We start from the raw sequence: 26,919 nt of genomic DNA on the forward strand, positions 1-26,919 counted from the left end.
AACAAAACTCCTTTTTGAAAATAATTTTAAAATAATTCCAAGCAAATTTTTAAATTAAATCGGATCTCGTATACAAAATATTAAGCGTTTTTTCGATTAAAACTCAAAAGAACACATTCGATGACAACATCAACAAATTAAAATGTAGTTTTCTTCATCGTCTTCGAGATTTTTTAATTTTTCTATGGAATTTTTTAATAAAACATAATAGTATGCAGTTTCTTAAAATAACCCTGATAATGTAAGTTATTCTCAATTTCATTTATCGATCAAATTGGTTGAAAAATCGATTAAAATATTGCAATTTAACATGAAATATAAAGGCTCGTCATTTTTTAATCTTATTTTATATAAGTTGAAAAAACATAGATTTGAGAATTCGATAATATTCCACAAATATTTTGTTTTTCTATTTGTAACAAAAACAAAATTTGATTTCATTTATTCCAACAATTTTGAATGTTCCATTTCGAATTAGATATCGGCTTTGTTTGTGTTTTACGTACCACACTGTCGTTAAAACTTAATTATTTTTCTTCGTAGCAACCATAAAATTTTTGTTATTTATTCAATATTTGTAAATAATTTGTCTCAGAACGTTAATATTTTTCAAATGAAATAATTTTTTTCGCAGGCCATTGATTTCAAAAAGAAAAAATAAAAATGTCTAATCCAGAAGAAATTAAGTTAATGAAAAATGATGTTCTTCAAAATATACAGGCATCTGATAAAGATGATGAAAAAGATTTCGAAATTTTTCAAACAAAAGTAGAAGCCGTACAAAAAATTTTAGAACAAATGAATAGTCCCGACCAAAATGAACAAATCGAAGGTTTAAAGGAAGCTGATAGGTAGGTAGATCTACATGATGTATTAGATAAATAGTGAACATTTTCATTTTAAATTGAATTTTATTTATAGGATGTTAGGAAATGTTAACGATGTCGACAATGAAGATTCATTTATTGTGAAATATCGTGATGACCGAACTGTAATCAATAAAGCAGCATGGAAAGATGAAACAAAAGTTGAAATGGATCAGTTCACATTTATGAGACAAGTTGAAGAGGATGCAAAACAAAGAACCGAAACACGTCGTGAAAATGAAATGATTGCAAATAACTTTCGACAGTAAATTATTACAAAATAGTTTAATTTCAAAGATGATGCAAAAATTTAAAATGTATTTAACGTAAAAATCATAAATTTTTCATTCAATTTAATTAATAACTTCAGGTTAAGTGGTACAAATTGGAAAGAAAGTAAAAAAAAGAAAATTTTTGCATTTTCATTGATTGCACGTAATTTATTTTAAGATACATTATTATTGTTTCAATTAGTTTTAATGATTTTTTAATCTCTTTGTTTTTTATTTTCTCCTATTTACATGAATGAAAAGACTTGGCAATGAAGCATTCCGTAAACAAGAATACGAAAAGGCAATTAATCATTATACGAAAGCAATTGATCATGTTAAAGACAGTCCGATCTTATACTGTAATCGTGCTTTGACTTACATCAAGTAATTAACACTATAAATATCTAAAAATTTAACATGTTTATTTATTTGTTTATCGAATATAGCTCCTCGGATCGAATTTTTAAACGAATTGAGAAATATTTTTTAATTTAATTTAAATTTACTTTTAAATTGTAAAATTTTGACTATAATCATGAATATTTTTTCAATACATATTATTAAATTGCAAAATGGAGTCATAACGTTTCTAAATTCACTTCAATTTAGGTATGACAAAAGAAATACAAGTTCCCGGGTAAAAAAATACACAGTTAAAAATAAATTTTTAAAAAAGAAAATTTAAATGTTCTGGTACATTGGAGAAGTTTCATTTAAGATTCTGAAGAAATATTTTGGTTCTTCTATAAATCTCGTTACGAGTATATATCGCACATAACAAAAATTATATATTTCTACAAATCTGCAGAAAACGCACTCGGGTAATTCTTCAGTATCTGGCATTTTTCTACTATGCTCCATTTCTAATTTATAATATTTTTGCAGTAGTTATTAAAATCTTTTAGAAATTTAAGTACAAGTGTAATTTTCGAACACGTTTCTTTTGTAGCAAAAACTTATCGAAGATACTATTTTTGCAGATTTACAGTTCAGAATTATCGAATTTGCTTTATATAAAGACCTAAGTTAAAACTGAATCATCGAATATTCCCCATTCTTCGGAAGAAAACTAATATTTTTAAATCATATTAAATTTTTTGAAAATGCTATTTATTTTATAAATTCAAAATGTTTTTGCTCCGTTTTTCTAAATTATATTAACAATTTTTCGAAAACAAGACAGTATTAGATTAGATAAGAAAATTTTTTTTTTATTTCAACAAATATCATTGTTGATGAAAATATTTAATTTTATCTAAATCGGAAATTAATTGGAAATATATAGAGCAATCAAAAACAAAATGGAAATCAAATACATTTTAATATTACTAGCAGAGATTATTATATTCATTTTATCATACACTGTACAACATCAACCTCTTTATATGCCCAATTTGGTATGTTACGAGTAAGTTAGTTCATTGCGGTTAGTAATATACTAATTATTTCGTTTATAATATACAGAATTGGGTTAAACTTACACTTAGTTACTGAAATTTTAGACTTTTGAAGTCAATTTCGCAAAACAATAAATTTTTATTTTAAGTATATTTTATATTAAATTTATTAAAATAAGATTTTGTTTTGTTCAGAAATAAAAGAACTCAAGAATTTAATTAAATTTAAAGTATCCAATTAGGTTCAAAGGCATTTTAATGTTTTTTAATGTATTATTGTGTGTATACTTAACACAATCAAATCCTTAGACTATTGTATTTATTTATACAAATTACAAGTATGCATTTTATTTGGTTTATGTTCCTCAATCACCTCATGTAGCGAGAGACCTTTGTAAATGTGGTGAATGAAAGATAATATTGAAATTCTTTAGTCAAATAATTTTTTCAAGAGCAAATTGCATGTTTAAAAGAATTAATTTGAATTTTCTAATATTTTTATACCAAAAACTTGGTTACAAATGTGAAAAAATTTGAAATTATAAGCACTCTGTCATAGTGTGATTTTTAGAAACAAAATATTTTAATAATAATTAAGCTACTTATTCACATTTAGAGAAATTAATTTCTAATTCTAAATATGTCAATATTTTAAGAGAAATTAATTTTAAGTCTAATAATGTACAATTCCCTTAATGCTAAATATAACATAATGTGTACATTGCAATTCTTAATATTTTAATTTATACTACATTTTATGATCCCGGCCCGGCTACTTAGACTATTTGTTTATAATACTGTAAAAGAATAGAACATTTTATTTAATTTATATTTAATTTTTTTTTTTAAACAATATTTCATATTAAAAAAACCTGTAGCATGAATAGGTAAACAAACTTTATACCTTTTTTTTTTATCTCTGATTTAGTTACGAAACTAATTGAAGCTTTATTATTTATGTTTTACATACATATATTATTTTCTTTATATTTTTAGATTAAAATTATTCAAACGTGCAATCAACGATTGTGATTTTGTTGTAAATAAATTGGATGAAAAGAATTTGCGCAGCTGGTTATATCGTGCAACAGCATATTTAAATCTACATGATGATCAAAACTATGAAATGAGTATTAAAATGGCAAAAAAAAATAATTCAAAAGAGATCGAATATATTGATGACTACGTTCAAAAATTAAAATTAGAAAACGCATAGATAAAAAATATGATATAGGCGCTTTAAACATTCCAACTCAACGATTCTAATCATTTTATTTTACAATATTTGAAGTAAATTGTAGAACTAATTTAATTTAACTTCGAAAAAACATACAAACACAAAACGGAAGTTTGGTAATGCACAGCACATGCAATATTTGTAACAAAAATTAAATTGTTTTTATATGTAATTCCACAATAACTCACCAAGTAATAATAGCACACCTATAAATGATACGCATGAATATAAAAATGGAAGATGTGCACTCCCTAAACCTGAAATTACAAAAAAAAAAGACATTTGTTAACATATATAGACATTTGTTTGTATTATATATAAAAGCTGATCGTTAAAACTTATTGGTTCAATGCATTTAATGAATAAAAACAAACGAAAAATAGAATCGCATACTTTCTATGTTAAAAAAATTTTCAATTCATTACAATCAAACAAAATTTTTTAAATAACAATTTATTTAATTAATAACTAATTCAATTTAATTGCAATAACAATAAAATTTTATAAAGAATACACATTCTTTTAATGTTTAATGATCTGAAAAAATAATTGTATGTTATTCAATACTACAAAAAAAGCTTCATTTCAATTGCATTCTTATGTTAACAAAAAATGATAATAAACTGATTAAGAACTCAAACAGTAGCATTTTCAGCCTTCATTTGAAATAAATGAAGTGCTTATGCAAAAGTTTTTAATAAAACGACTCAAATTAGAAAATTTACAGGAGCAGTTGAAAAATATACTAAATTCTACAGAAAATTCTTAAAAAAATATTTAATTTATAATTTATTTTTCTATAAAAATTAAAATGTTTGTATAGAGATAATGTTTTATAATAAATATGAAAAATTTACTCACTTAAAACTAATTTTAAAATTCCACTTCGTTCTGGATCAATTAAAGCTGACAGTATATATGTTAGACCAAGTACAACAACTGCTAATAAACTAAAAACTGTAAATGTTTCATACACTCTGGCAATAATTCCTTTTCTATGGCCAGGAAATCCGCAAGATTCAGTAAATAAATATGCAAATGGAAGAAATACAAACAGTGATAAATTCGAGAACAGGAACACATGATTCCAAAGACCTGCAAAAATTTTAAGAGAATAAAAATATTAATGAATTTGTTAGTACATTATTTTTAATTATCAAAAATTAAATATATTTACATTTCAATACATATACTATTTGAATTGACCTTGTAAAAAAAAAGTTTAATTCAAAAATTTGTTCTTATCAAATTTTTTTTCGGAAATAAAATTTGAAATATATACGTGACTCCTGATAATTCGGTATATTATGTTATATTATTTTAAAATATGTAAACATTTTCAATATAATTTGCTCATGTGCGCTTTTTTAAATATTTAATAAATAACAGAGAAAATAAAAACTCAAGAGAGCTTTCTTTTTTTAATTTTCTCATGTCGTTCGTGTTATCTGCGTGCTTCTCAGTAATTGTCTGCGTGCTTTCACAAAATTTTTAAAAGTTTTATATTTACTTGCTTATTTACATTCCCTGTCAAATCAATATTTAATGCAATCACCAATTTGTGACACAGATACAAAACTCGAAATGTGCAAGAATCTTTTTAAACGTGTTTAACATATATTCGCTGATTTATATCTACATACACAGGGTGTTACGCATATATTGGCAAATATATTTCGCATTTATTGGATAGGAAATAATTTCGGAAATTCATATAAATTTCTTATTATACATACTAAACACAAAAAATATTTTGCGAATCTATGAAATAATTCTAAGTAGTATGAAATTTATTTTTCACATGTTTTTTAAACACATTTAACGTGTTTTACTGGCAAAACTATGAGAAAATGTTATATAGGTTAACTTTTAGCTCTCATCGTAGCGCATCGAAGAAAACAAAAAAAAATGAATAATACTCGTAACAGAATTTTTTGAGAAATCTCGAGTTTAAAAAAAAAAAAAATCGGAAAAATAATAAAAATTCTGACTTTTACGAACTTGATCTCGAAAATTATAGCTCAAAGAAATCAATCGCATGTGAAGTCAACCCGCAGTCATTACTATAATGTCGCATGGTTTTGAAATTGTAAGCATTTATTTAGATGCAGGAAAAATGTGGTTATTTTTTTCCAACAGGGTGCTTCTCGAAAACGGGTACATTTGCACTCCCCCCCCCCCCCCCCCCCTCTCTATCCAACCCCGCAAACATTCAATTTTTTGCTGGTAATTGATCAAAAAATCACCCCTGAAATTATTTGCCAACTAATGCGAAACACTCTATATACACTTATATAATACCAACAAACTTATCTTGACTTTAAAAGAAAATATGTATAAGTATGTACTTATGAAAACTATTTTTTTTGTTTTCGGCTTTTTGATTAATGTGCCATCATACACAAATTTAATTTATGTACGTAATGAATGTATAAATGTATGTAGTAAGTACGTTTTAATGCACTTGTTCTATTTTAATTTCAATATAAATTTACATTCATGTATGTATAATAATATCCAGATATAAGAGATCACAATAATAAAATTTAGTTTCTTATTTAATTGGTTATTAAATTGGTTTTTTATATATAAATATATACTACCAAAAAGTTATTTATACACAATACAAAATTGAACTGAAATTCATTGAACTTACCTTGGATCAATGAACTATTTAACCATTTAACATAATAACTATTTGGATACAATAATAAAACTTCATTGCTGGCTATCGAAATTGGTAAAAGTAATGCAGCCCCAACAGCAATTGCCAAAGAAAATGTGCACAACCATAAACTGAAATATGTAGGAAAGAAAAAAATAAATTTAATAAAATTAAAATAAATACTTATGTTTGTTTTAAACTTTATTTGTAAGATGTAAGATGTATAAATGCTTTAGTATTCAGCATCACCATATTTACATAAAGAGGTTTAAAGAAATCAAATTCGTTTTCCTTTTACTCGTTTTAAAAATAATTTTCATTCGAAACTTTAAAACACAATCATTATTTAAAAAAACTATTAGAATATATTGATCATAATTTTTATGATTAAATGTGCTAAATTAAAAAAAAATAGTTGCAGATCATGTTCTACTGAAAACATTCGATTTACAGTCAAATTTTTAATCATTGAAAAATTTTGTATTATCATTTCGTCTGTTTGATTTGCAATTTTATGAGATTTGCAATTCTCTTAGAGATTTTTTGAAGTCTCTTCGTAAAAATTAGCATTAGCATTTAAAACCACTAATATCCCTTCTTTCCCAAATTTACGTAACAAAGTGGCATGAGTATTACACAAAATTAAATTCGTAAGTCCATAAATATCCCAAATGTTTTGATGCTGATGAAGTTATTAAGTTCTAAAGTAGTAATGCCATAGCATATTGCATTATCAAAAACACCCCATGTTACATATTTTTTTGTGAAGTCGATTAGAGTTTTTAAATGTCATTAGTGAACATGAAAAAATTACTGAATTAGTTCCTACAGCAACCGTCGAAACGCTCTTCAATAAACATCTATTTTTGTTACCTTATGTACATTGCTATGTAAAATTTTAACTGCAAAAGATTTACAATAACACTATATGTATGTATATGTAAGTATATTAAGAAAGCCATTTAATTTTTATTATAAATATAATCAAATTCTACGAATTTAAGAAAATTATGAAGTTTAAGCTACAAAAAACCGAGATCCACAATAAAATATATGTATTATACACACATTTATATTTAAGAAATTAATTTCTGGTCACGTGGATTGAATTCATTGCTGCAAAGTCTTCCATTTGCGTATATTCTACGTACGTATAATGGACAAACCTCCAAATGGATATTTGATTAACATAAATATGTACATATATAAACATAATAACAGCTGTCAAAACCTGTTTTATTTTGATAAATAAACACTGATATTTTTTTAAATAATTAAAAATGCCATATTAGGTATACTTGTTCAAGTGAAAAATTTTTATTTGTGTACAAATAACAATTTACTTATAAAAAAAAAACAACGTTTTTTATTTCAAACTTTGCCAAATTTTGTTTTCATAAAAATAAATGAAAAAACAATTTTTGTCAAAAATTGAAAATTCTAACATTTCCTTAACTGTATTTTAAAAGAACATGAACATATAAATTTTATTTGAAAGTATTATTCATACGAAACCGTAATAGTTGTCAAAAACATAAAAAAACACGAGAAATACGTACAAGTATTTATAACGTAATTATTATGACAATTTATTTTATATTATTTTTATTTTGATTGACGCTATATTTTGCAGCAGGTAAAAAATAACGTATATCTATTGTTACACTTATTTACCGCAAATTTTGCAGATTTATCGCTTTACTACAAAATCTAGAGTTCAACATCAAGTCTGCAGAGTCCAAAGTTCAATACAGTTTGTTATGCGTGTAAAATTTGAAGATAACGTGTATTTCGAAAACCTATACATATTTAATATTTGCTTTGTCGCAGCGGATGTTACAGCTACGATACTTTATTTTTACATCGTCACAGTTGGTGCAACAGTAACGTAAATATACAAAAACAAAAATCAGTAGAATACAGAATACAAAACAAAGTTTTCTTCATTTTTTATTTTCAATGTCACATTCGCGGTTGGCGGCAAAGGATTAAAATGTAATTTTTTTGTTGTGTCCGCAATGCATGTTAGAACTCTATATCTAAATTTCAGTCAAACGTTGCAGTGCTTCAGTTATAACGCATATATCTGCACAATTCAAGGATACTCGTTCTATAAACCTAAAATTGTTGTGCAATTAAGTATTTTGTAAGGGTGAACCAATATGCTTATGAAGCATCAGGTTCAACCTTCTGAACTTTTTCATTCGACAAAAAAAAAAGGAACCTTTAAGCATTTCAGTCTAATTTTACCATAAGAAATAAGAAAAGTAACGAAATCTAATTTCTGCCAGCTAATTGGAATTTTCCTCGACATATTTTCATATTTTTCTAATATGTGTACATATGTATATATTTTAATTGACTTTAATACTCAAAATATTTAATTCGCGGGTCACAAATTTTTAATTCGCCCCTCAATCTGTTCAAATTTGTATCCAGCAATAACGAGGAACTAATATACACAACTTACAATTTGCAAGACAAAGTTTCTGAGAAAATTAATTTATACTTATTTAAGATTTGAAAATATACGAAAGGTGCAAAAGCTAATATCATTCAATTAAACTAAAAATTGAATTTTTGGTATGTATTATTTGGTAAAATTACTTATCAAATAAATTTTCTTGCTCTAATTTAACAATCTAAATAATTGCTACGTAAAATCTTCAGTCTTCCAAAATCTGGATCATTAAACAACATCAATTATTACATTAATTCTGCTCATTTCTAATGAAAACTTAATCAAACTATTCATGCTATCTACGGTAGCAAAGTGCAATGTTTAAATGACTAGATTTTAGTGTAACTTCCATGTAATGTACCTTTGGGACATACAATGTTGCATTAGTCCTTAAGATAAATCAAATAACATTGAATATTAATAAGTTCATAGTAAATTTATGTCGTTCAATTACTCTGCTTAATTCATTATAAAATCAACGATTTTATTATGGCGAAAAAGTCTAAACATCGAAATATCATACTTTTTTTAATATTTTTTAATAACATTAGAAAAATATTAAATTATTAACGATCTTAGATTAAAGTGCTTGAATTTGTGCAATGCTTAAGGTTATAACTAAACTAAATAATTACATATTTTAAAAATTTTTAATGATTCCATGATTGGCAAATTTTTTTAGTATCAAGGAAAGTCAATCACTCTTACTTTTTTTTCTTAATATTTTTAAACTTTACATTTTATTTCTGTTACAGTTAATTTATTTATATTGCAAAAAAAAATTGAAGAAAAAACGAAAGTTAAACCTTTCACTAGTTATATTATACAAAAAGTGTTATTACACCTGAGATTTAATAATTTCTCAAGTGTTTTGTTTTTGGTTTTGCTACAAATATTTTAAATTGTACAGCACACATAGCTAATTTGAAAAAAGAAAAAGCTTTTTAATAGCATACCTTATGCGATAAACAAGTATTTCATCGTCATCAGTTGAAAATAAATCCTCTTTGTCTCGTCGACGAAATCTAGCTATTAAGGCATATGATGCCGTATATAAAAGCATTAAAAGAAGCAAAAATATCTGAAAATAGAAAATAAATAATAAATTAAAAAATAATGCGATTATAATTATATGAGAGATTTTTATATATTAAACAAATTTTCAGAGTAACATAACGCATTTTAATTATTTTAATTAAGTATGCAGCATGCAAAATTTTTATATGAATAGCGTATTATACATAAGAAATAGTTTTTCAGTAGATATTCTCAAAATACTAAGACAAATTTGTGTTGATATGCAAAATCGCAACTAAAGAGGAAATTACACATAAATTAGGTAAGTATTGCAAATTTACCCATATATGTACTATGTTTATACTAACTATACTATAGTTCTAATTACCACGATGCTACGTGCTTTATTTCATTAATTGACACAAAAAATTAGACCCCATTCTTTTTTATTACTATACTATTTTTTTCTGCTATTAAGAAAAATTCGAAAAATTTGCTTAAGCAATTGCCTCTCAGTGAAAACAAACATTGCTTTAACCACACAAAATAACGACTTTCTTAATATTGAATTGGCGAAATGTTAAAAACTGAAAATTTTAATGGTATATATATATATATATATATATATATATATATAACATGTATGTATATGATTTACAATGTTACTATAATTATTTAATTAACTTTTAATATAATAAAATTATTAAATAATTATTACTATAATTATTTAGTCGCATACAATTATTTAATTAAGTACTTTTAGTTTTCTTTTTATAATTTAAAAATAAATGTTGACAACATTAATAAAATCCATCATTCATAATTAGAAATAGATGCTGTTCCTAAAATAAATCTATAAACTGATAAATCTAATCGTGTTGATTAAATTTATTACAATAGTAGTTTAGTCAGTTTCGTATTTAGAATTGTTTATTATAGATTTTCTTTTTATTTTTTTCATATGCTTTATCTGTATATAATTGTCTACAAAATTCCTTTGTCTATAGGTAATTTTACCAAAACTTGTTTTGGTTAAATTAATTACGAATTTTAATTTAACCAGCATAACAACTGTAAATACTATAAGAATATTGTTGTCAGTACATTTTCTTTTAAGTCATAAATAAAATCAGACAAAATATTTTTGCATTTTTCTCCATACTTTTTGCAAACTTCAAAATAACAAATACTTAAAATTTAAAAATAAATTGGTACTTGTTTTTCAAAACTAATTTTCAATTGTACTTAAACTTTATTACGAACTATTAACCTGTTACAATGCACACATGTATACGAAAGGCAAATAACTATACACACGAGAAACAAATATCTTAACGGTTTTGAAATAAAAGAAAAAAAAAATTGTATTCAGAGCACGCATACCTTATTTTACTCTGTCATTGCCTTTCGGGTGTAGTTTTACAGACAATATGAGGGCTCAGTATCAGAGTGGCCTAACTCAAATTTATATTTTTAATAATAATTTTAAAATTCTTATAAATTTTCTATATTGAAAGCATTTGTCTTAATCACTGGCTTTTTGTGATTATATAATACGCATTTATAACATGTATACAAAACAAGAATACATATTAATTTTATAAAATATTTATTTCTTAAGTTCAAAACATATAAACATTGAAAATATATATAAGAGTAGATTTTATTATCTTAGCAATAATTACTAAATTAGAACAAATCTGAAAAGAGTCAACAGAAAACAGAAAGTGTGCTAGTTTTGTAATTAAAAATTTTAATTACTTAAAACATTCTCCACAAAAACATTGTATCTCTTAAATTCTTGGTGGTGAATAGAAAATCAAATTATTTTCTGAATTATATGTAAGATGACAAAATAAGTAACAAGTTTGAAATGCTTTGATTATAAGTTTATAACAAAGAAGAATAGTTTAATTTTGGAATAAATGTATATTTAAGAAAAATACACACAATTTAATTCTAAACCTGCCTGTAGCTTGTGCAACCTGAAGCACGTGATTTTGAAGTTTTACTAAATTACACATCCAATATTTTCTTTTGTTTTTAATTGGTAAAGTTTTAAAAACTTGAAACGATTGATCAACTTTCTAAAGCTTATTTTCCAGCATATACTTATGTACACATTTAGAAAATCATTATTTATTAACAATCATCCTTCCTGTTTAATATTTTAATATTAAAGTAACTCAAACCCAATAAAAATGGGTAATTTGTTCATATACAGATAATTACTGTGTTGGCGAATAAAAATTTATCAAGGCAATAAGAAAAACTGTTAACAGAGCGTAAAGATTGCTCATAAAAATTATGACAATTGATTGAAAAACTCCTCAAAAAAGTACTTATAGCTAAATTACGAGGTCAGTTTTGAATTTTCACTTATATTTTTGATTCCACAATATTATTGTACATTGCACATAAAGAATCATATAAGAAATTATAAAATTTTATCATGAATTGACTTTATAACTTCTATAAAAATATTTACAATGTTAGGTTAATGTAAAAATATTTACAAAGTTCAATTACTCCGTAATCAACACTGTTCAAGTACTTATGTATATGCATGTGTCTATATGTGTGAATTTGTATATATGAATTATATTTTTGCAAAATTAAGGAAAACCCTAATATAAGTAAATAATTTTGAAATTTTGATGACAGAAATAAAGCTTTTTTTGCAATAAAATTGCTTATGTTCACATAATTTTACTTTGAGATATAGAAAAGTAAAGATTGAAATACAAATTTAAATGCTTTGTTACGATTCAAGATCTGTATTAAATGTATATACATATACGTTAACATACATGTAGACAGAGTAATTATTACTAAATAAAAAATATTTAGTAATAGTAGATAACTTATACTATTGCTAAATATTTTTATAGCCAATTTTTATAGCCTTTTTCAAATAAATTTTAAAGAAGAACTTAAAAGCAATTTTCCATAGATTTGCTATCATTACTTAAAACTCTAACTTTGTTAAAAATAGTTCGCATTGAAAATTCATTGTATAGAAATAGTTAAATGTCCACCATATATGCATACACCCACTATTATTTATTAAAATACAAAGTTTCATAATTTTTAAAACGGGAATTTTAAGCCTTTCTGATAGAAAACCATATTTCAAAATAAGTAGGTTAACTAGTTTTAAAATATTTATTATACATTTTAACAAAATTTATCTTGAGTTCAAGAATATTCAACGCAAATATTTTTAGAAATTATATTATTTGGTTTAAAAAAAATAAATAAAATAAGTACATTTTGGAAATTGAATTAAGGTTATTTTGCCATTTTAAGATTTTTTCAAATCAAATGCGAAATAGAATTACGCAAAATTATTAAATAAATTTGTTTAATAATATTGACAGTTTACTTTACATTAATATAGGTAATAATGTTACAATTTTTTGAAAAATATATGTCATCCTACAGTATAGTATGCAGAATTTTAAATGTTTTAAATTTCAATAGCCATTTTATGGTTCTTACCGTAAAATTGTATTTAATTTTTAAAATAAAAAATTAATTTTAACTTGAACTAACTCACATTTATTTTTAGTGACGAACTTATTATTTAGTGACGAACGCATGTTTTCTGATGAAAAGCAATCAAATTTATTGCATTTAGTAAATTATTTGTATACTAAAATAATCTATATTTTAAAATTTGATCTAAAATGTATGTAATGCCCCCGTAGCGAGTAAAAAATAAATAGTAATCATTGAATTATAAAACTTAGAAATAATTTAATTAATAAAGAACTGCATAAATCCCCACTATAAAAAAATATAGATATTAAATTATTTGAATGTGTACGTATATGTATATAAAAAATATTTTGATTAAAAAATATTTACCAACAATATAAAAAGACCACCACATAGTAAGAGTATTATTATAAGTACTTAATTGAACTTTTTATAATTAATATTAAAATTAAACTTATATGTACACTAAGTCTTCGAGACACGACATCTTCTAATACGACATTTCGAGTTACGACATGATATAAATTTGGACTATTTTTATTCGGCTTGCGAGATTTATTCCTGATACTACGACATTAAAAATAAAAAAAAAAATTTTTTTTTCACAGATTTTACTATTTTTTAAATTAAACTATATACCGAATTTAGTTATAAAACAAGACTAAAGCACATTAAGTATTTCAATAACAAACTTTTTTTAGTTAAAAATGCTAGTCAGTACTTAAAAATACGAATAGAAGTGATAGGTATACATATATCAACTTAAACAGATTTTATTTTATTTATTTTTGTCACAAAATTGGGTTTTTTTGGTTTTGTTATTATATTTTGAATTACGACATAAATTTCTGGAACCAAAAATGTCGTATCTCGAGGACTTAGTGTATATATAAACACATATATACATGAGTGATTCTGAAAATTTTACAAATTTATTTAACTCTCTCGTATCTTCAATATTTTTGTTTTAAAAATCTACTCATTCAAAAGGTTTTGGTGGCAAAACTATGAGGCACTGAAGAAAACTTTTGAAACCGAAGAAAATATTGTTAAAAGAATTTAGAAAAAAAATATCACAAAAAAATCTGTAATTCACATTTTGATCAGCTTTTTCCAAAAAACTGAAGTTTAAATATAATTAATTGTAGGAACAAAATTAAAGATCTATCAATTATCTTTGAAACATGTGTCTAACGGGTTCTCTATGTTCCACAACTGCCCAGTAATTAGCATTCATTTATATAAAGGGAAAATCTGAACAAGCTGTAGCTCGAAAACAAAGATATTGAAAATGAAAAGACACTATTTCAAAAATTATTTCAAACAAGAAAATTTCGAAATTTTCAATACCAATACCAATTCCAATTTAAAAAGCGAAGAGCATCCCTCAAAAATTTTTACCTAATTAAGTTGCAAATATTAGAAAAATGTTTACTATTTTACCTAATTTTACCTTCAACTATGATTTACTGTTTATTATGATTTTGAAAATTGGGTTAAACTTAAAAAAATGTCTGTGCAATCTCCATCAAGTCTGCTTCTCAACTAAAAAAAAAATTAAAATATTCAATAAAATAATTTTAATCTAAATTCTATGAACCCTGTTTTAATATGCTCTTTAAAATTTTTCCTGAAATTATTTTAAGTCTTTAAACTCGAATTTGTACTATATTTTTTTGCAACTTATAACATGTAGATATGCATATATATGTATATACATATATGTAACGTAATTTCACATCTATGAATTTCAATTTTAGTTTTAAATTTAAAGTATTAATAAGTCCGTGAATAACATATAAACGCATCTATAATTAAATACATATGTAAGTAAGTATGTACATTTTTTTAAAAATATTTTACTAAACAAAAATAATAAAATATAAATTTACAAACACCAGATATGCACACTAAACCGTATACATATGTACATACACATTTATACATACATACTCATACTCATGTATACATTATTTTAAACTTTCTGATCGTAATTTTCGTTTAACCCATCAAATTCTATACAGAAAAAAGCAACAATTTTTATTTACAAAATTTATTCATAATTTGTTTTGTAAACAAAGACAACTGTTTTTGTTTTTACGTGTACATTTTCCATTTGTTGCTTTCATTTGATTGTTTATGTATCCATTGAATTGTGGTTGCTCAGGTGTTTATAATAAAAAAAAAAAAAAAAAACGAAAACAACAAGAGAAAACCAAAAATACTCCCAGCAATTCTAAAAATAATACTGATTTGATGAACGTTTAGATAAAACCAAGAAGATAATTTTCATAAAAGAATTCGTTTTCGTATTATTTGATTTTTATACCCTGCACTTCGTGAAGGGTATATTAACTTTGGTATGGAGTTTGTAACTACTTGAAGGAGTCATCTGCGGTATGGACATATATATATATTCTTGCTCAGCGTAAAATTCTGCGTCGATTCAGACATGTCCGTCCGTCCGTCCGTCCGTCCGATCGCACGATAACTCAAAAACCAATAATGCAATCGACACCAAACTTTCACAAGTTTTTTCTTTTGTGCCAAGGACGAACCCTATTGTTATTGGACTAAGTCGGACAACGGGTTCGGGTGGCTGCCATACAACTCCAACAGCAAATTTTTTATATTCGGCAAAATAATAAAGTCAGATTCATGAAACTTGGCAGTCATGTGTCCAATTATAGGTCAAATATATTTCCGAAGTTTTGGAGGAATTGCTTGACAGGTTCGGGTACCTGCCATACAACTCCATAAGCTAATTTTAAATATTTGGAAAAAGAATAAAGTCAGATTCATGAAACTTGGCAGTTGTGTGTCCGATTATAGATCAGATATATTTGTGAAGTTTTAGTGGAATTGCTTGACAGGTTCGGGTACTTGCCATACAACCCCAAAAGCTTATTTTAAATATTTGGAAAAATAATAAAGTCAAATTCATGAGACTTGGCAGTCATGTGTCCAATTATGGGTCAGACATATTTCCGAAGTTTCGGAGGAATTGCTTGACAGGTTCGGGTACCTGCCATACAACTCCATAAGCTAATTTTAAATATTTGGAAAAAGAATAAAGTCAGATTCATGAAACTTGGCAGTTGTGTGTCTGATTATAGATCAGATATATTTGTGAAGTTTTGGTGCGATTGCTTGACAGGTTCGAGTAGCTCCCATACAAGTCTAAAAGCTTATTCTTAATATTTGGAAAAATAATAAAGTCAGATTCATGAAACTTGGCAGTCATGTGTCCAATTATGGGTCAGACATATTTCTGAAGTTGTGGTGGAATTGCTTAACAGGTTCGAGTAGATCCCATACAAGTCTAAAAGCTTATTCTTAATATTTGGAAAAATAATAAAGTCAGATTCATGAAACTTGGCAGTTGTGTGTCCGATTGTAGATCAGATATATGAAATTTTGATGGAATTGCTTGACAGGTTCAGGTACTTGCCATACAACTCCTAAAGCTAATTTTAAATATTTGGAAAAATTATAAAGTCAGATTCATGAAACTTGGCAGTCGGATGTCCAATTATAGGTCAGACATATCCGTGAAGTTTCTATAGAATGACTTCACGGGTTCGTGTAATTGCTACATAATAACGAAAGGTGCAGGGTATAATTCAATCGGTTTATACCGACTGAAACGTTTTTACTTGTTGTTTTTTTTTTTGCTCAAATATTAAGCACAAAAGCAAAAAGAAAAACATTACATATTTCTACATACATATGTACGTAGAATTAACGTTCAATAATTATTATTAGCAAAGCAACTGAAACGACTATATAACTGTAATGGTACCTAAATAAGCCTACACGTCGGCTGTCAATTCTTTTTCCTGAATTTTAATAATTTTTTCTTTTGTACTAAAATTCTGTCATGTTGTCGAAGGTGGCTAAGAAAATATTTTCAAATTACTGAAGTGTTTGCAAATTCATTTGGCGCTTGAGAAGTCAATGAGTGACACGTCATGTATTCTCGTAGTATACTTTAAAGGCAAAGAAATGTTTCTTGTATTTTCCAGCTATGTGAACAGAATTTACTCTTGCTTACAGTCGTACCCATTTAAAAATGTAATCTTAAATTTAGATTAACGGTGCATTTGGTGATTAAATTAAAATATTATCCTTGAAATATTAAGTTTTAAGAATATGAGTTGATTGTTGCTCTGTACATGCAAAAATATGAGTTCAACTTCTAGTAAAAGTCCAGTTGTTTGCACCTGATTTCTTCAAAAAAAAAAGGCAGCTTGTCGTACATTAAGATGAAACTTATATGAAATTTCGCAATATAAAAAGCTATTTAATATTTTCTGAAAATTGATTAAAAATGTAAAATCGGGCTACATTCCAGTCCCTAAGCCCTCACACATCGCAAAAGTTGATCCATCCGTGACAAGACTAAACCGATTTTAAATTTTCACGGATTGACAAACCGACACCTTTCAATAAAATATTTCACCCGATTAATATTTCTATGCAGAGTATTTAACTAAAATTATATGCACAATAATTTGTTGAATTCCTATTTAATTTAGTACTTAATCTATTTTAACACTAATACTTTTTACACCTAACGTGCATATGTATGTCATATTTAAAAATCTACATGCATATATTTAGAAAGCAAATAGTTTGTCAAATACTAGATTTAAAGAACGTAAAAAAACTTTTACCATTATACTTTTTGTCAGTTCTAGTTTTAAAACGGGTCCCTGTACTCAAATAGTATTAAATACTATGTATATATAAAGAGAGACAAAACGTATTAAATTTTAATACGCAAAAAATTTCATAATGAGAATTTAATCTAGCGAATTCGTTTTAAATTTCAGCTGATTACGTATTTTTTTCTCGTTGTTAAATAATTTTCGTTTTTTTTTTACTTGTTTTTTTTTTTTTAATTTTCATTGGTCGTTTTTGTTATTAAAGAAAAATCAAGTTTTATCGCGGAATTAAATATAACTGCACGATTTGTCTATAAAAACAAGGTACGACATCTACTTTTGCCCATGTTTTATGAAATTTATGAATTCTACATTTTTCGCGTGTTTTTTGAACACATTTGACACGTTTTACTAAATAACACAAGTTATCGAGAATCTTCGAGTTTTTAAAAAAAATTTCGAAAAAAAAAAATAAAAATTCTGACTTTACCGAGTTTTATTTTTAAAACTGGGGCTCAAATGAAATTGACTGTAAGATCAGAAAATAAAGAGCAACAAATTGCCTCTAAAACAAGTCCCAGATGGTTACTCTATGTTACATGGTTCCGAAGGTATAAGCACTTATTAACATGCAAGAAAAATCTGGTACCCAGTATAACAACGTTCTAAATAAATCTTATATTTCGAATAAAATAATTATTTCTGAAATTGGATATTTTTTTATATAAAAAGAAGTATTTAGAATTTTAATTCTAATTTTAGCAAAATTCTACATCCTTACTTACAAGTTTTTATCTTTTACCTCATATATACATAATAATAAGTACTCATATATACGTAATAATGAGTATTTTATAAATAAAAAGAAACAAAAATTAATAAAAAAGCAATACTAGAATTAGGAAAGCTAGTTCTTTTAACAGATTTATTAGACGATTAACGCAAAGTGAATTGAAGAAAAAATTTTATTTTAGTTTTTAGCAATCTTCCAAAAAAATTTTGAAAAAAAGTGCTTATTTAATTCACTCTGTCCGTCCGTCCGTCCATGGACATGTTTACAAAACTTCTACACACTTGAAGATAGAAAGCTGAAATTTTACATGTAAATAGATCTTTACTAGAAACTTATTTCTGTAGAAGAAAATTTTTACCTATCTCCCCCCCTCTGGGAGTTATACTCCCCCAAAACCCTAAAAATGCCATTTTACAACTATTTATTGCAGTGAAACCATAAGCATTATTCAAATTTTGCAAACGCAGAAAGGCGTTGGCTTGCTTCTTCTATCGCGGCATACTATAGTTAAACTTTAAAAAAGCAAAATGACCGTTCAAATTCACTGTTATCTAAAACCCGTTTTTTCCAAATTTTTGATGCCGTTTTTCTTCTAGACCATAGGTTGTAGGAGCGTGAAGTTTTAGCATCTTTTAGACAGTAGTAAATTGATTTTTCGTTAAAAGAAAATTCTTTTCCACCTCCATCTCCAACCCCTCCCAAATTATCGAAATTTGCAAAATTTGAATTTTTGACGGCTTATATTTCCGAAACCGTAAGCTTTTTCAAATTAACATAAACGCAAAAAGGTAACGGTAAGTTCCATGACATTAAAAAAATATAATTATTTTTCTTAACTCACGCAATTAACGCTTGAAATCGAGCATTATGTAACATCTCTTTAAATTAATTTTGGCTTTATTTTAAAGACTGCATAAATCGTTCATCCTAAATATATGCAAAAATTAAATTTAAACAATTCATTTGTTGAAGGGAAAAGTGCTACAATACAAACCATTGGTTTGACCCAACTTTATTAAATATGTGCTGTTTCAATACAATTATCTGCTGGTCAAATGATCATTCTCTACTGAAGCTGTAAATTAATAGAATAATGAATGTCTGGTTAGTTTAAGGTCAGCTAGGAACAGCCTTCAATTTTCCTTATTCTTTTAATGACAATTATTTTTTTGTGATGTTGTTATAGAGATTTATGTACATAAATGATAGTTAAAGCATAATAGTTATGAAACCTAAATAGTTAGATCTAATTTTAAGAATTATAACAAGTTTACTTTAATTATTAAACAAAATTTTGTGGTATTTTATGTTATGTCGGTAGAATTAATCAATGAACTAGTATTTTCTTTCTTATCAGTTTTTTTAAACGTTCTTAAAGAGGATATTATTTGTACAAAATAATATAAGTTTATCAATAACAAAAGAATAATATACACATAAACTATAATCTATAAACAATATACTTAAGCAAAATTTGCGTTAATTCGTATATATCAAAATATATTAAAACAAATAATTACATAAAAAACAAATAATTTTTTGTAAACATCACAATATCAAAAAATATTATTAATTTATCACAGTCGAATAAAAAATCAATTAAGAAAATTATACTTACAATTATTAGTTGCATCAACTCTAAACGTAAGGGACTCTTTAGAAAAATTGAAGAAGCGTCAAAATTTTTGATTTACAGAATAGAAATGCAAACCCATTTTTTCTTCACGCGACAAACAAATCAATCGATTTAGTTTTATTTTCTTATTAAGCCCGATATTTAAAAGTTACTACAAAACTTTTACCTTTATTTTAGGATTTGAATATGCTTTCATTGTGATGTACTCATTGTTTACCTCATTTTTTAACTTTTTTTCTAATATAAGTACTTTATTAAATTTAAGCAATAAATTTTAGAGATGTTTCCAGATGCAGGAAATGTAAAGAATTTATAAAATTCAAATTAATTAACATGTTATTTGAGTATGTAAGCCATGCAATGTAATGTGCCGTAAATACAAAATTGAAACACATAGAAAAAGTTGACACACATATGAGCACTCTAACAAAAAAGAACCTTATACTATATCTATTTACACTAAGTACATACATAAGTAAAAAAAATATTCTTAATTTTTATGAAAGCATAAAAACACTTTATGCCCGACTAAAAATATAAATTTTTTCAATTAAAGATCATTGACACTATTAAAGATCAAACCGATTATTAACAGAACAAGCTTCACTTATTTGTGAGCATCTTTTATCAGTATGTATATACATAAATGTTAAGAATTTCGTAATGAACATACATATAAAAATAAATCATTTTATACACAATTTTAAATATACGTACAAATATAGCTTTGCGTTTAAACTCTTACATACTAAATTTGCATTTATATGCGTATGCTTTTCTTTAATGCTAAACGCATATGCGCTCAATAGCAATACATATTGCATTATACAAATAATATTTACATGTGCATACAAAGTTTTTGATGTTTGTGAAATTTTAGAATATCCCCACGTTGTCATTTATTTCATTATACTTAATTTAAAATTAGACAGATACTTCACTACACTAACTATTTATTATATGACCAAACACTGTGAATCTCAAACACCTTGTTATCAAAACTTTTAAATAATCTTTGAATGTATATACAGCTATGGTCAAAATAATAGAAACACCTAATATTTTTGTTCATAACAATCCCAAATCATTATATTGCCGCCACCATGTTTTACGGTTTTGAACGTGAACCTGGGGTTTAATTCAGTATTTGGTGGACGTATAACGAACATCTGGCCCAAATAAATTAATTTTTGTTTCGTCCGAACAAAGGATATTGCGCCACTTCTTTACACCCTCTGGCCCACTGCACTCCGAATGAATTTTAGCAAAAGTTTTTCTATGTTTAATATTGTTTTTAATGACATGGGGAACTGTTCGAGCTTCGCGACCAATAAATAATTTTTGTTCAATATTTTGCAAATGGTTCTACCACTCACATTAGCCTAACATTCTTTTAAAATTGCTTTTGAAGATTTGAATGGGTCTTTTTTACATATCATTACAATTTTTCTGTTCTGTTTTTCACTTGTTTATTGCTTTCTTCCTCGTGTTTCAGGACTTTTATTACTTTTTAAAGCGTTAAAAACTAAATGTACTCAACATTCAATAATTGTGACAATTTCTTTTACACTTTTTCCTTGGTTTCTTAAGTTTTTAATTATTTATTTTTTCTTAACACTAGAATGATTCGATCGACCGATAATTCTGCAATATTTTTCCAATTTTTCAAAAAATTAAATTATTTGATTATTAAAATTTAAATATTGTTCAATATTTGCTTAAATAATTAAAAAAAAATTACTTTTATTCATCAATAAAGCTACCGTCGCCGGGTGTTTCTATTATTTTGACCAGATGAAATACGGTATTTTTACTTTCAAATGCTGAATTCCCGCAGATTACAGTTTTTTAGTGACAATAAATATATTCACAATAGAACATAATATAGCAAAATAATTTTGCAAAAGATAGCATTTAATTCGAATATAATTTACAAAAGATATAAAAGAAATTAAAAACGTATATTAAGTGTTTCTATTATTTTGACCATAGCTGTAGATTTTGTACTTCGATATTTTAGATTTAATTCGTAACAATTAAATAAATTTTAAAAATAAAACAATTTAATTCGTGAGATTTATATAAATAATTTCTTTGATGACATATTGAGAAAATTGATTATAAAAACCTCAATTCGTAATTGTACTAGTCTCTATTCGAAAAAATTCATTTTGCAAAATATTTCTAACAATTAAACAAACATCCCAAAAAAATAACCTACCTCCACTAAAAATTTCTAATTTTCTATAAACAATGTAAATTTTTTTCACAAAATTTACATTCTTTATAGAAATGATTTCGAGATATGTTTATAAGTATTTTCTACGTCAAAGAAACCTTAACTTAATGATAAAATGAAAAAGAAATTAAAATATAAGTATTCAAGTATTAAAATCTAGTCGAAAATTTTGATTACAAGTTGGTTAATTTCCTAAAGGTAATTTCACAAAATATTACTGAGCGTTTTTAACAAAAAAAATGAACCAAAAACAAAAAATAATTAACTCTCACGCTTTTACAATAATTTACAAAAATTTTCGCCAATATATTTACATATGTATAAATAAAATAGATTTAGGTCAAAATAAACTAAATTATAGAGCAATCTTTTTAAATGACGACGAATTCAAAAGACAATTAAATCTAGCGTTTCTTTTAAAAATTCTCTTACAATGAAAACTTCACCACTTAAAGGCAAACTCATGTAATTTCAGAATTTCGTAATATATAAAATTTCCAGTATAAATTTAAGGAAATATTAAAGTTATCTGTTACTGTCAATTAATGATTAACTACTAATAACCAGTCAATTATAGATAATATTTCTAGAAATACATTTTATATGTTTACTCAAATTTGCCTACAAAAAAATAAATATTAATTTTAAGTCAATTCTACATTTACCGTGAAAAATTTGATTCTACAATTACCGTGAAACAACCTTGTTTTATTTTAAAGGTAAAATAAAAGCGAGTTTGAAAAAAATTCACTTACACACATGCTTAATCAATTTTTTATTTTTAATCTTTGCGAATTTGTTTAAATTTGGCTGTTCATCGGTCATTTCGTACTGATATGCTACAAACAACATCATTTCAAAAATTAAGTAAATCTTGTAGATCACGGAGTCGTAAAATTTCGAATAGCAATAACTTTGTAGAATTAACTATGACATAAAGTTTCAATTTATAAGCCTAAACCTTCCGAAAGTATTTGCTTTGTCATAAAATATTTACATAAAATCTTAAAAAGCGATAATTTTTTTATATTGGCCTTTATTAATGCCCTCTGCACCTGTGAATTTTAGATATAATCGATGAATAAGCATTTAATACTTTTTTCGTAAAATTTTTCAAATTCTTTTTCATATTGTTTGAAACAATAAATCACACTTAATTTGCATAATACTTATAAACAACTAAGTATTTCAAAAGAATGTTTACAAATTTAAAATAATACACATATTATGCTTGTAAAATATACTTAACCCTCAGAGACTATTCATAAGTGAAATCAGCCCATAATATAGTTACTGCACCTAAAAATATTTCAACAAACTCCGGACGATTAAATTATTATCAAATTTAAAAGAAAACTGTTCTGGGTATATGGCCCATGTATCAGAAAATTTTTGTGCACACAGTTAGAGAAGTCTCAAGAAATAATTTGAAAGTAAATAATTCATATCTATTGCAAATACTCACATAAAATCTTGAAATTAAAAACGAGCAATTGTTGCAAGCATGATCGCAAAACTAAAGCAAGGTTTTGGATTTATGTAATATATATATATGGCGGACTAACAGTTTTCCTGTTAAAATAGATGCAGTAACTAAGGTCGATGTTAAATAATGCTAAGGGACTTTAATTAATTTCAGCTGACTTTTTCTAAAAAAAAGTTCTTCCATATTACAGTAATGATAACATTAAAAATAAAATATTTATTGCATTTTATTATTTTTGCTTCTTTTTCTTTCAAATTGAATTTTTTCTGTTTTATTTTAAAAAGAATATAAATATAAATATAATAGCGAAAATAGCATGAAAAAGTTTATACCTATTTACACTTGGTTTTTTACGCCAGTTATTATACTTAACTAAAAAAACTAGAGTTACATACGGGGCGATTACACTCATTGATACTCGTAGTAACATCGTTATAAAAAAAAAATGGTATTAACCGGGGGTTAGACACAAATAAAATTACAAAGATATATACATAAGTACATACATAAGTACATGTACACAAGTAATTGAGACACAAAACAAATGAATAATGAAATTATTCTAAGTTTATCTAAAAAAAAAAAAAAATTGGAGGAATGTACTCAAATGTTCAGGGTTATTTCAGAAAAGGTTAGACAATCGGTTATACTCGTATGTGTATGAATTCGATCTGTTGTACATACTTTGCAGAACAAAAAAAATATTTTGTTTTTTTTTTTTTTTTTGGCACACTGACAATTTTCATGGCGCTATAAATTTTCTGTGTATATTAAGTTTATACTCAATCATACAAAAAACAATATAATTATAATGTAACACTATAACTGACACTATAAGGTAAACTCGAGATATGAAATATTAAAAACCCAATGAAGGGTCCAAAAACAAAGTGATTTTGGTGAATACCTTAAAAACAACAGGAGAACAAATGAGCTTTATTTCGCCGCATTTATTAATAAATAAATTTTGATTTACTTTATCAGATGAATATTGCAATATTTACGTTATCAGATTGATTTTTTCATTAAAATTTCTTAATAAATTGTTTTTACGAGATTTAATCTTCATGCTTATATTATTATCTTTGATACAAAAACAAAAATTTGAATATGCCGAGTATTTCTGATTTTTTTGATTTTGTAAATAATATAAGTATTTACTTAAATACATACACAAGCATATTTAGAAGTCTTCAATCATTTTTCAAAATAACAAAATAGTTTTAAATAAATTTGAAACGGTTTTTTAATTAGCACTTTTGAGGTAAAAATAGTTTTATTCTAATATGTAAGTATATACACATGTGTAAGGTAAGTGTCCCTATTACTGACATATTTCGCAACAAATTCAACTTTGGCGTGAGATATTTTATATGTGGGACACAATAAATGATCGCATTTCCGATTTTTTGAATAATTTGGATAATTGAGAATAATGTTTTTTATAAAATTATTTAATCAAAATATTTTTTAATTCATAATTTTTCGATTATAGACGAAAAGAAAAAATGTTCCTAATATTGACATAACCGCAAATGTTTGTGTCTATTACTGACAGTTTGTGTTCCTAATACTGACAATGTAATTTTATATGCTGTAATCCATATTCTATATATGAATAATGGTTTAAAATGGTTAAAATGATAATATTCAATAAAAATGGAATAATAATTTGGATTTCTACGGATATTTCATTTTATTTAAAAAAAAAATTAAAAATTTATCATATTATAATTCAAACAAAAATAAAAAAAATATTTTTTATTGAATTAAAGGTAAAAATATGTGAAATTCAGCTGATTTGAATTTATTATTACTGTAGAATGTACTTTTGCTAGTAGTCTTAATATGCAACAATGAATAAATAAAAATTTTTAAAAGATATTTATGAAAATCTAATTCGAAATTATATAATTTTTTATAAAGTATTATAAGTAATATTTGCTACAGATGTATTCTTATAAATAATACCTAAAATATGATGTACCAATCACACGAAATTATAAGAAATCATATCAATATATTCTAAAGCTGCTAATAAGCCTATTCTAAAGCTGCTTTTTGCTTTAACAAAGACTATTTATGTATTAAGTACGTAACGAGAGCAACCCATTCTTAATTTTTGGAACAACATTTCGGGTTATTAAAAAGGACTCCTTTTCTTATTTAAAGAGAACCATTTCCGTTGTGATATTTGTTATGACGTTAACGTTTACAGTAATTTCAAAGCATTTTTTTAGAAAGCGAATTGTACTGTTTTATTGACAGTATTGTATACAATATTGACACTCAATTTGTTAGACGAATATCACTATTAAAAAGGTAAAAAGCTCGTAGTCAGATATAAGTTTTCACAAATGTAATCGATTTTCATTCGACAGAAATAGCTTAAACAATTTTAAAGTATAAAGAAATTATTTTAATTAATTAAAATGAATATCAAAATTAAAACTTTATACTGACATAATTTTGTTCATAATATTGACCCTCTTTAGATCGTATTACTGACACCAGTTTTTAAAGCTAAAATACTCCGAACCTGTAGTAAATTCTTAGTGTCAGAATTCGGACATAAGAAAGAAAATTCAAATTTGATTTTAATTAAATAAATACGAAAATAAAAATTTAAATATTTTAAAAATGACGGCATTTATAAAAATACGGATTTTTGACGTATTACTG

At 25.2% G+C, this 26,919-nt stretch overlaps 2 protein-coding genes across 4 annotated transcripts in view; one reads left to right on the plus strand and one right to left on the minus strand.

The window, feature by feature from the left end:
• Window positions 1-26,919, minus strand: part of LOC129609623 (protein Lilipod) — a 34,834-nt gene that overhangs the window by 4,744 nt on the left and 3,171 nt on the right. For all 3 annotated transcript variants that reach the window (XM_055521667.1, XM_055521666.1, XM_055521665.1), the window contains exons 2-5: window positions 9,855-9,979; window positions 6,429-6,568; window positions 4,634-4,867; window positions 3,961-4,029 (exon numbers count right to left, since the gene is read on the minus strand). In XM_055521667.1, the coding sequence (XP_055377642.1) occupies window positions 3,961-4,029; window positions 4,634-4,867; window positions 6,429-6,568; window positions 9,855-9,979 (568 nt within the window). The remainder of the gene's footprint in view (window positions 1-3,960; window positions 4,030-4,633; window positions 4,868-6,428; window positions 6,569-9,854; window positions 9,980-26,919) is intronic.
• Window positions 493-3,742, plus strand: LOC129609763 (tetratricopeptide repeat protein 12-like; the record flags this gene model as incomplete). The annotated part of the gene is made up of 4 exons (XM_055521881.1): window positions 493-851; window positions 922-1,131; window positions 1,400-1,522; window positions 3,532-3,742. Coding segments are annotated over exons 1-4 (732 nt in total), but the record flags the coding sequence as incomplete, so codon positions are not given.

This window comes from Condylostylus longicornis, unplaced genomic scaffold (assembly GCF_029603195.1).
Source record: "Condylostylus longicornis isolate FDR11 unplaced genomic scaffold, ASM2960319v2 ptg000040l, whole genome shotgun sequence".
NCBI classification, from domain to species: Eukaryota; Metazoa; Arthropoda; class Insecta; order Diptera; family Dolichopodidae; genus Condylostylus; species Condylostylus longicornis.